The 12,552-nt window shown below is 49.0% G+C and overlaps 1 protein-coding gene across 2 annotated transcripts in view; it reads left to right on the top strand.

Annotated features, from left to right (window-relative positions):
* The window catches only part of DAZL (deleted in azoospermia like), an 890,646-nt gene that overhangs the window by 388,453 nt on the left and 489,641 nt on the right, over positions 1-12,552 (top strand). For both annotated transcript variants that reach the window (XM_069646760.1, XM_069646761.1), the window contains exon 7: positions 12,353-12,433. In XM_069646760.1, coding sequence (XP_069502861.1) covers positions 12,353-12,433 — 81 coding nt within the window. The remainder of the gene's footprint in view (positions 1-12,352; positions 12,434-12,552) is intronic.

Below are 12,552 nucleotides of genomic sequence, written 5' to 3' on the forward strand. Positions count from 1 at the left end.
AAGAATACTGAGACTGAATCACTGGTACAGCAATTTTCACCTTTGGGTCACATGGCAGAACTTCCGGATGTAATTCTTCAGGAAGAATTCTCTGATGCGGAAGTGATGGAAGAGTCCACCGGTCCCTTACCGAAACAATACAGCCCTCCTTGGCAACCGTCCACGGGAGAATCCGAATACCCTCATGACCCGATACTCATGTTATCCGTGCAGAGGATTGTAGAAGAATTTTACAGGCGGCAAAAGGAGAAGCAAATCCCGATTGATCCCATAGAATCAGGAATTATTCCTAGAGAGTCATCTTCGATTCCAGGCACATCTGGTTGTTCTCCTCACAGGAGTAGACCGCAAAAACGGATGAGATCACCGGAACCTGCTCGAAGACCAAGGAGCAGCACCCACAGTGCTTCACCTACAAGAGTCCCGTCGCCACAGTCATCGCACAGACCGCGATCTCCGGATGTGGACACTACTATGGTACAGTCCACCATCTCGGTATCAGACTGGCAGGAGGATCCTTTTAGAGAATTCTCGGAACCAGAAGAAGGAGAAATAACACAGGAGCCAGACGCATCCAGTGAGTGGGATGACTACGTAGTCGAGAAGCCCCGGAGGAGAGACTCGCCGGGCAAGGCCTCACCGCCGAATGATCTCGTCTCTTTCCACACCATTATAGGTAAAGCCGCAGAATTGTTTAAAATTCAGGTTTCTTCTGAGGAAAGAAAATCAGTGCTCTATGAGCACAGGGACAAACGAAGGAGGATAGTGACCACTATTCCTCTCCTCGATACCATCTGGGATTCCGGATCCAAGATCCTATCCACACCCTTATCGACTCCGGCGCTGGTGTCCAGGCCAGAAAAGAAATATAAAGCTCCGGATTCGGCACCTCTTTGTTTGAGAGGTCATACGAAACCGGACTCGGTTATCACAGTGGCGGCCAGAAAGAAACTCGCCAACCCCTCCTCACCGTTGTCGGCACCACCGGATAAGGACCGACGTAAACTGGAAGCCATGGGCAGGAAAGTATCATCTTCTGCATCGCTTACAATCAGAGCGGGCAATGCGCTGGCCATGACCTCAAGGTTCGATCGCGAGCTTTGGCTCCGCATGTCTAAATTGGCGAAACAATTACCACCAGAGCTCCAGGAGGAGGCAAAATCGATAATCGCGGATGGTGAAGCAACATCGGATCACATGATCGACGCAGCGGTTGATGTGGCCGAATCAGGCTTCAGGCAGATGGCGCACGGTACAGTGCTCAGAAGGCAGGCCTGGATGAAGGCTACGAACTTTAGACCTGAAGTCCAGGCGCAGATATTAGACATGCCGTTTGATGGACAAGATCTCTTTGGAAAGAAGATAGACGATCATTTGAAGGGAATCAAGACAGACACGGACACAGCCGGAGCCATCAGTTCTTTAAAGGACAAAAGTAAGGACCATCGGTCTTTTCGTCCCTTTAGAGGCTCATCTTCCAAGTTCAGAGGATACGGTCGTTCCTCGTATGGTCAAAAAGCACAAGGCGGCACGTACCAAGACAATAAATATCAGTCATCCAACAGATACGCCCATAGAGGCAGACGTGGCTCCGCCCAAGGGAAGTCACAAGGCAAGCAAAACTGACGACCAATTTTTTTCCCCTCTTCACCACACCCCGGTGGGGGGGAAGGGTGAGCCAGTTATTCCAGCGCTGGCAATCAATTACATCAGACAAATGGGTGTTACAGGTGATCCGAAAGGGTCACACCTTAGAATTTCTGGACCAACCTCCTTCCCTGCCTCCAACATCTCGCAGAGTGCATATGCTAAGACAGGTCATGTCCGAAGTGCAAAAACTGCTCCAGAAGGCAGCAGTAGAACCAGTTCCTTATTCTCAGAGGGGAAAAGGTTTCTACTCCCGATTCTTCCTCGTCAGAAAGAAAAACGGTCAATGGAGACCCATCTTGGACCTGAGGGCACTCAACAAATTTATCAAGCGCATAACATTCAAGATGGTAGCTTTACAAGGGGTGCTACCTTGGTTAAACAAGCACGACTTCTTAGCCACTTTAGACTTGGAGGACGCATACTTCCATATACCGATCCATCCAGCGCACAGGTAGTTCCTCAGGTTCACGGTGGGAGAGCTTCACTTTCAGTTTCAAGTGCTCCCGTTCGGGCTAAAATCGGCTCCGAGAGTTTTCACAAAATGCTTGGCGCCGGTAGCGGCAAGTCTCAGGAGGGCAGGAACGGACGTTTTTCCATACCTGGACGATTGGCTGATAAAGGCAAGTTCCGCTGCAAAGGCTCGCTCGGCAGTGTCGAGGACTGTCAACCTCCTAAAAGAGTTAGGTTTCTCCATAAACCAGACAAAGTCCTGCCCCGTTCCCAGCAAGGTAGCTCTCTTCCTGGGAGCCGAACTCGATACCAGCATTCCCAGAGTGAGGCCATCCGCAGAAAGAATAGCAGCGATTCTACGCTCAACTTCGAACTTCCTACAGAAAGAGACAACATCCGTACGCTCTTACAAATCCCTATTGGGCATGATGTCATCATGCATATTCCTCATACCGAACTGCAGGCTTCGCATGAGACCTGTGCAGGAAGCTCTGGACCACCAATGGAAACGAGCTTTCGGAGGCTGGGAAGACATTGTCCAGATTCCATCGACGTTGCACAAGGCCCTTCGATGGTGGAATGTTCTGAGGAATCTTCTGCAGGGGATGCCGTTTCAAGCACCGACATCGCCCCTTCTGCTGAGGACGGACGCTTCCTTATCAGGTTGGGGCGCTCATCTTGCGGACCTCCAAACCAAGGGCTCTTGGTCGACACAAGAGTCCCAGCTCCACATCAACGTGTTAGAGCTCAGGGCCGTAAGGTTGGCGCTGAAAGCCTTCCTACCGGTGATAGCTGGTCAAGTTCTTACAGACCAGACAGACAACACGACCTCCATGCACTATACAAACAAGCAGGGAGGCACGAGGTCACAGATCCTGTCGCAAGAAGCCCCACAGCTTTGGGCATGGGCCTTGCACTACGGGGTGCAGATCAGGGCAGAGCATCTTCCAGGAGTGGACAATGTCCTAGCGGACAGGCTAAGCAGAGAATACACAGCGTCCCACGAGTGGGAGCTGGACGAAAAAGAAACCCAACGGATATTTGCCTTATGGGGCCATCCGCAGATCGACCTTTTTGCCACCAGGAACAACAAAAAATGCAAGAGATTTGCTTCAAGATACCCGGAGCACCAATCACTGGGAGACACGTTCTCAGTGAATTGGTCGGGGAAGTTCCTCTATGCCTTCCCACCCATTCCCCTCATGTCGAGGGTACTTCGCAGGGTAAAAGAACAGGATTGTTCTTTGATACTATTTGCACCGGATTGGGCACGGCAAGTCTGGTACCCGACGCTGAGGCATCTATCCTGTCAACCCCAGATTCGTCTCAAGACACATCAATATCTACTGACACAACAGAACCGCAAGGTCCTCCACCACGACCCGAGGAGCCTGTCTCTCAAAGCATGGTTCCTGAGCAGCGCAAACTGATGCACCTAAAGTTACCATCAGAATGCTGGGATATCATCAGGGCCGCTAGAGCCCCGTCCACGCAAGTCACCTGCACCAGGAAATGGACCAGGTTTACCAAATGGTGCGAGACCTCTGCAATCGATCCCCTCACGGCCTCGGTTAATCAGATTCTGCCCTACTTGTGGCACCTGGCTACGTCAGGGCTCTCACTGTCCTCTATCAAGGTCCATCTGTCAGCCATAGCGGCTTACACAGTAACCGCGGAGACGCAAGCCTTACTTTCCTTACCAGCGGTTAAAATCTTCCTAAAAGAACTGATGCGTACTTATCCACCTACACCAGTTCCGGACTGGAGCCTCAACACCGTCTTAACAGCCCTCATGCAACCTCCCTTCGAACCCATACACAGATGCGAAATGAAATTCTTGTCCTGGAAGACATCTTTCCTGATAGCCATCACATCAGCCAGAAGGATCAGTGAGTTACAAGCTTTGTCTTCTTAACCCCCGTTTACTTTGTTCCAGAAGGACCGCGTCATCTTAAGGCCTCACCCGAAGTTCCTCCCCAAGGTACTTTCGGAGATGTCGTTCACTGAGCGCATTGTTTTACCAACCTTTTTCCAGAATCACGCTTCTGAAGCGGAAAGAACATTACATTCTCTAGACGTTGCTAGAGTGTTGAAGTTTTACTTGCAAAGAACCAAGGAGTTCCGCTCCTCAAACCGGCTATTCATTTCTTTCTCTGGCCGTACCAAGGGTCAGCATATATCTAAACAAAGTCTGGCACGCTGGGTATCGTCCTGCATCACCCACTGCCATCAGTTGAAAGGCGACCCTTTAACTAGACCGCCGTCTGCGCACTCCACCAGAGGAAGGGCGGCGTCAACAGCATTCCACGCAGGGGTGGCATTGAAGGACATATGCAGAGCCGCCACGTGGAGCACTCTGCATACTTTCGCCAAACACTACTGCCTGACTGAAGATACCAACAAAGAAGCTGCAGTTGGACAGGCAGTGCTCCGCCATCTCTTTGTATAAGGTAGGACCAGCCTCCTTTCCCACCTTTCCCGAAGTATGTAACCGTTGTGTTGCTGCATGGTAAAGGTTTGATCAGAAATATGTTTTTTCTGTATTTATGCATATATATATTTCTGAGGCTTGTGGAATCTGCTTAGATCACATGCTGTGCATAGGCCGACATCTAGTGGAAGCTGCGGAGTATTACAGTTTGTTTTTCGAAAGTCGAAAATGGGCGTCGACACAGGCGTGCCAGTAATACTATCCCTAGTGTGACGTCCACTGTACCCAAGATCCCTCACGCGTGTAGGATCCTCAGATTGTTTTTTTCCGCCATACTGGTCGGAAGCATCTTGCGGAGTTCCCTGGCCTTAGCCATACTTTTGCTGTTATTATAATTTTAATTCTTATTCATTCCCTTCCCCACCCCAACGTCGACCCTCAACCTCGACGACGGCTGGAGAAGTCATCGACCGTCGACTGCTGCACGACGGATCTGGGCCTCGGTAGGCCGCTGGCCTCGGCCCGGGCCTAGTAGGCCGCTGGCCTCGGCCCTTACAAGTAGGGAGAGTGGGGGGTGGTACATACTCTTCACTCTTGATATATAGTTACATTTATATATATTCCTACACTTAGCAGCCCGCTGCCTTAAGGTGCGTATGGAGGGTACCCCTTTTCAATTCTGCCCCAAGTGCAATCGCAAATACCCTTGGGTCGACAGGCACGCCACGTGCAATCTCTGCTTGCCGAGGGATCACCCCGAAGCGAACTGCAGAGCGTGTAGTAGGTTTAAACCTAAGACACTTAAGGACCGTTCGACAAAGCGTTGGGCCCACCACGCCAGGCAGGAGGCCATGGCAGCGGAGGGCGCCTTCAGCGATGGCAGCGACGCCGTACTTTCGGACGGCGAGGGCATTACGGCGTCGAAAGACAGCCGACGAGCGCAGGTCCCCGACCTCGGAAGGTCGTCCGGCAAGGCGGCTATGGGGAAGACCCCCGGCGACGCAAGCGCTACACACCTAACACACACTAAACACACTAAGACCAACCGGACCTCGACGACGTCGACTTCCCGGAAAGAGGCACAAAAAGAACGGTCCGACTCGGTGTCCTCTGGGCGCTCTCGATCGAGATCGCCTCACGACGCAAGGCAATCATCCACTCTTGCCAAGAGTGCCTCGCTACACACACTAACGGAAGTTCGATCGTCGGGAGACGAAGACGACTTCCACCCCCAGGCCGCGCTCCAAGATACCGAGACCGCGGTTAACACCAGTGAGGCCCCACGCCCAAAGCACACAGATACCTTTCCAGACCCTCGACGCCAGGCGTCGAAAGTCTCTGGGGCCCCCAAGGGACAGGGAAAACATTTTTCCACGCACGGAGAAGGGGGGAAACAGCGGAAAGCACAGCCTTCCACCCCTGTAAAGCCTAAGCAGACAAGCAAACACAAGTCTACCCTTGAAAATAAATCACCTGCTAAAGTAATACCCTGTTCCAGGGAATGGTCCAGTGAAGACATAGACAGGGTTATGTCTAGGATGTCTTCCTTGGCTGATTTTTATGATAAGAACCCAGAACACTTTCTTTCATATAACCCTCAAGGGGCCACACCCTCAGGCTCCTCCGATCCTATCCCGCTAAGTAAAAAGCCCCGGGTCGAAAGACCTGAACCCTTCGAGGTTCAGCCTTACTCCACTCCATATTCTACTCCACTCCCCAGTTATCAGGGACAAGTTTTCCCTGAAGAGGACCAGGAGTTTGCAATTATGGAAGAACAAACCGGGACAGATTACTATGCAGAGGATGAGGACCTGGAGGAGGGAGAAGATGAGCAGGAAATTTACAGAGTAGATTCCCCAGTACAAAGCGAAGCCCCAGTTACTGACTCTCCAGTGGATAACCAGCCCCTCCTTAACGAGGTTCTCGCTCGAGCAGCGGAACACTTCCACATCGACACCCACGGTGTACAGGAGGAAAGGGACTTCGCGGAGGAGTTTGTAGGAGAGAGAAGACCGGTCGCTCAGACCATCCCTATCCTCAAATCCATCCAACGAAGAATAGATCCTTCCCTGGTGAATCCTAACCTCACCAGAGCTGTCAACCCCAGAATTGAAAAGATTTTCCGGGCAGCCCAGTCTGACCCTCTGTATATAAAGGGACATCTTAAACCAGATTCCCTAGTGGTGACCAACACTAGAAAGAGGGCTGGCACGCCCTTATCTTCATCAGAAGCTCCTCCCGACAAGGAGAGCAAAAAACTTTACGGGTTTGGCAGAAAGGTAGCCTCAACGTCCGCCTACCAAGCAAGGATTGCGAATTCCACCACCCTGTTGGCTAGTTACAATTGCCATCAATGGGAAGAAGTCGCGGCGCTCATTGCCTCTGCTCCAGAACCGTTTAAGGGCCAGCTGGCTCGGATCTCGGCAGAGGGGAGAGCCGTGTCTGGTTGCATTTTAAAAGCAACTTTCGACGCCGCTGACAACGCAGGGAGATTGATAGCAGAAGGTACTGTTATCAAGAGACATGCGTGGTTACGGCAGTCGGGATTCAAGACAGAAACCCAGGCTTCTTTAATAGACAAGCCAGTGGAACCCGACCTATTGTTTGGGAAAGCGGTCGAAGACGCACTTAAAAATGCCAAAGATGAATATGAGACTCTCAAATCCCTTGGCCAGCTTACCAACAAACCCCCTAACCAGAGGGGGAACAATAATTTTCGTCGCCCACGCGGCCAAAATTCACAAAGAGGCAACTATGCCCAGGGACAAGGTACACAATGGAATAACAACCAGCAGTCTACCCAGAGTTACGGCAGGGGTAACAAGAGAGGTCGTGGAAGAGGCAGAGGCAGCCCCAACAAGGGCGGTGGCACGCCTCCACCAAAACAGTGACGCTCAGTTCAGGGTCCCTTGCCACGCAACCCCAGTAGGGGGACGCATTTCCACCTTCACCCAGGCTTGGGAAGGGATCACCTCAGACAGATGGGTGCTGTCAACAGTATCCGCAGGATATTGTATAGAACTACTGCAGCGTCCCCGGAATCATCCTCCACGACAAAGAGTGCACTCCCTAGAGCATCAAAGGATCCTTCTCGAGGAGATCGCCATTCTGCTAGAAAAGGACGCGATAGAACTCGTCCCAGGACACCAGGTAAACAAGGGTATCTATTCAACTTACTTCCTTGTGCCAAAGAAAGATTTGACAATGCGCCCAGTATTGGACTTACGGCCTGCCAACAAATATGTCAAGCCCCAAAAATTCCGTATGACCACGCTACAAGAGGTAATCCCCCTCCTAAAAAAGGGGGATTACATGGCAACCTTGGATATGAAAGATGCTTATTTTCATATTTCCATGCTCCCAGCGCACAAAAAGTACTTGCGCTTCAAGGTGGACAGTCGCCACTACCAATTCAAGGTACTGCCCTTCGGGATAGCTTCAGCACCAAGGGTATTCACCAAGGTACTGGCGGTGGCGGCTGCACACCTACGCAGGGAAGCAATCCCGGTGTACCCTTATCTGGACGACTGGCTCATAACGGGGGAAACCCCAGGAATTTGCAGGTCAAACATTCAGAGGACTATCGACCTCCTCCACGAATTAGGCTTCTCCATCAACGAGAAAAAGTCAAGTCTGGTGCCAAGCACCTCAAAACAGTTTCTAGGAGCTATCCTAGATACTCAGAAAGGATTGACCTTCCCTTCGGAAGAGAGAATTCGGAATATACTTCTGCAAATTCCGCATTATCAGTCAGGTCAACAGATAACAGTACGCAAAGCTATGCGGTTACTGGGCATGATGGCGTCATGCATTTACCTGGTCCCCCACGCGCGTCTGCGCATGCGTCCCATGCAGGAATGGTTGGCGAAACAGTGGTCTCAGGCAAGTGGTCATTGGGACGATCTAGTGGTCGTTTCGCCAACACTCGTACAGAGCCTACACTGGTGGACAAGAGAAAATCTCGCAAAGGGGAAACCCTTTTACGATCCCGAAGTACAAGCCGTGGTGACTACAGATGCATGCCTGACTGGGTGGGGAGCTCACCATCTCCACCACACAGCTCAGGGTCTCTGGTCTCACTCAGTAGCCAAGAACCACATCAATCTGCTAGAGCTTCTGGCAGTATTCCGAGCGCTAAGGGCGTTCGAGCCCCATCTACTGAACTTGTCGGTGCAGATCAGGACGGACAGCACGACAGCCATGTTCTATCTAAACAAGCAAGGGGGGACTCGTTCGCCAAATCTGTCCAAGCTTGCCCAGAAAATATGGATATGGGCACTCAGACGGAACATCTTCCTGTCATCGCAACATGTTCCAGGGGAGCTCAATTCCCTAGCGGATGCTCTAAGCAGAAACTCCCTCCCAGAAGAACACGAATGGGTCCTTCACAGAGACGTAGTAGAAGATCTCTTCTCTCAGTGGGGTTTCCCCACTATAGACCTATTCGCCACAAGCGAAAACAAACAATGCCCAGGATTTGCATCCAGGTTCCCCCAGCCGGACTCCCAAGGGAATGCCCTGTGGATGAACTGGTCAGGGATGTTTGCGTACGCTTTTCCACCAACTCCTCTCATCAGGAAGGTGGTGTACAAGATGAACAAGGAATCTATGACGCTCATCCTAGTTGCTCCCATGTGGGCGAGACAACCATGGTTTCCACACCTACGCAGGATGGCGGTGTGCGAACCCATCAGACTCCCAGCCTGGTACAACCTACTGTCCCAGCAACAGGGTCAAACAGTGCATCAGGAACCCAACTCTATGAACCTAGCAGCATGGCTCCTGAAGTCATAGAGTTTGGACATCTCAAATTACCACAGAGGTGTATGGACATTCTAAAGGAGTCCAGGAAACCAAATACAAGGCACTGTTACTTTGATAAGTGGAAAAGATTCGTTATCTGGTGACAGAATAAACAAATCAACCCGGTTGATTGCACTCCTTCCAACGTTGTGACATACATGCTCCACCTGCTGGATGCAGGGTTGGTTTTTAACTCGCTGAAAGTACACCTGGCAGCCCTCTCGGCTTACACCACATCCCATAACAAGGTCTCGTGGTGGAAAGTACCAGTGGTTAAAGCCTTCATGGAAGGAGTAAAGAGACTTCACCCTCCTATTTCGAACCCACCGCCAGGATGGGACCTCAACGTGGTGCTAGCTAAGCTCATGGGACCCCCATTCGAACCCATGCATAAAAGTAGTCTCAAACACCTGACTTATAAAACGGCCTTCTTAGTAGCCATTACCTCCATAAGAAGGGTCAGTGAAATTCAGGCTCTGTCAGTGCAGGATCCTTTCTTTACTATCCACAAGGACAAACTGGTTTTACGCACACACCCTAGGTTCTCACCTAAATTCATATCCAAGTTCCATGTAAACCAGTCCATCGAGCTTCCGGCTTTCTTCCAGAACCCGCAAAGCTCGGCTGAGGTGAAACTACACACCCTAGATGTGCGTAGGGCGGTCCTATACTATGTAAATAAAACCAGACCGCTAAGGAAAACAGATCAACTGTTTGTCTCCGTAGCTACAGGCAGAGAGGGGGATCGCGTCTCTAAGGGCGCTATCTCGAAGTGGATTATCAACTGTATACAGCTGTGTTACTCTCTTTCTGACAAGACTCTGCCTTTTACGCCAAGGGCCCACTCTACTAGAGGCATTGGTGCCACTCTGGCTTTCATTGCAAATGTTCCCCTCGACACCATTTGCAAAGCGGCTACTTGGAGCTCTATTCACACTTTTACTCAGCATTACTGCATTGACACTCATTCCAAGACAGATACACAAGTGGGACAAGCGGTTCTAAGACACCTGTTTGCTCATGACCCTTCTCACATCCCACCTCCTTCTTCTGGTACTGCTCGCTAATCTATGCACAGCATGTGATCTAAGCAGATTCCACAAGCCTCAGAAGGGATACATTACTCACCGTAATCGTATTTCTGATGCTTGTATCTGCTTAGATTCACATGCGACCCACCCTTCCTCCCCTCCGAGAGAAGGCGCATGATTGCTTGTAGTCTTACCTTTTCTGTCTATCTGCTTGGATTATCTGTACTCACGCTACTCCTCATGCTTCCTCATGTCAGAAAAAATACAATCTGAGGATCCTACACGCGTGAGGGATCTTGGGTACAGTGGACGTCACACTAGGGATAGTATTACTGGCACGCCTGTGTCGACGCCCATTTTCGACATTCGAAAAACAAACTGTAATACTCCGCAGCTTCCACTAGATGTCGGCCTATGCACAGCATGTGAATCTAAGCAGATACAAGCATCAGAAATACGATTACGGTGAGTAATGTATCCCATATATAATGGTGGCATGTTTTAACTGCTTGGTATTCTATTCAAGCATCTGAATCTATGAAAGATCCAATGCTGGAGAAGTCTTAGTTACTTACCTGTAACTGTATTTCTCCAGCATTGGTATCTTTCATAGATTCACATGCGCCTGCCCGCCTCCCCTGAGAGGCTGCTTCTATGCTCGGCACCCATCATACTGTAATCTCTACGGTTCAAAATCTAAAGATGGCTGCCGGGGGCGGAGCTTAAGCCCTGCCACCTCATTGGCTGGGGCCATAAGGGACCAAAGTGAGGTGGAGGGACTACACAATGAAATGTCTCATAGGCCATAATGGGCTATGTACATGCACTGCTAGGTAGCAATGTGTGTATATTTAAAAAAAAAAAAAAAAAAAAAAAATTATTATTAAATTTATCACCGAGGATTCCCAGTCTGACGACGGGGAATATTCAAGCATCTGAATCTATGAAAGATACCAATGCTGGAGAAATACAGTTACAGGTAAGTAACTAAGACTTCCTCGGCACCCGTGACACATCCCCCCCGCCGTGTCTGGTTGTTGATCTTTTGCTTTGCAGGCCCCTAAAAATTGTAATTCACTTCCTCTCTCTCTACTCTCTATATCTTCATTTCCTTTCTTCAAAACTTGACTCAAGACTTATCTTTGTACTCATGGATATGTTGGTTTAATGTTTATATCTGAATACTTGTGTACCATCCTTTGATTATTCTGTGAAGCGATTAAGCCTCAAGCACTACAGAAATAAATAAAAATACAAATACTGGGTTTCAAAGAGATTTGTAAGTCTACCTTCTAGAAGCACTCACATCTGCTCACTATTGTGTTAATATTGAAGTGTAATGCAATGTTTGTAGTTAAGGTCTGTTTTGTAATTATCTGAAATTTCCACTAAGGTTGACACAGTTGTAGGAATGGTTTCAAGAATGATTATCTGCACATACCGCCTGAAAGTGAAAAAAGGGTTACTTTCTTGTTTCGATGGACAACATTCTTCTGGTGTTGCTGCTTGCCAGCATTGCTTTTACCTAAAACGTTTAGCTATTGTGATTGTCTGTTGGATGTTTGAAATTGATAGAATAGCTAGTTGGTCCTTTGGAAATTACTACTTTAATCAGGAAGAGCATCATTCAGTCAAAAATGGGATCCAATGGAGTGAATATGATACTGGAATGATAGTGCATTCATTGTAGGGGCACGTACAAATATGCATTGTTCTTCCATGTAATTAGGAATCCAACCTTTAATAGATCAGATATTAAAAGAGTAGTTGCATGCATCCCCAAGAAAGTTTAGTGCTCCATTGTCATAGATAACTAGCGTATGTATTTGTTCATATAGTTGGAAATGGCAAAACAAGCATTCTGTTTAATGTGCTGAGTAAAAGTGTGGGAATGAAATGCAGTCTTGGTGAACTGCAGAGCTGTGATTGAAGTCACAATTTGTATACATCATTATTATTGGCTATAACTTTTTGTCTTTAAATCCAGGCATATCCATACCAGAGTTCTCCACCAGTAATAATTCAGCAAATTCCAGTAGGATATCAGCAGCCAACTTACAATTATCAGGTATTATTACATTTCAAATGCATCATGTAACCAGTGTTTTCACATATGTAAAATCCATTGAGTTCTTTTTTGACAGGAATGTGGTTAGGAGTGTATTGCATACACCATATTTTTGGTAG

Source organism: Ambystoma mexicanum, chromosome 2q (assembly GCF_040938575.1).
Source record: "Ambystoma mexicanum isolate Mex_15411 chromosome 2q, UKY_AmexF1_1, whole genome shotgun sequence".
NCBI classification, from domain to species: domain Eukaryota; kingdom Metazoa; phylum Chordata; class Amphibia; order Caudata; family Ambystomatidae; genus Ambystoma; species Ambystoma mexicanum.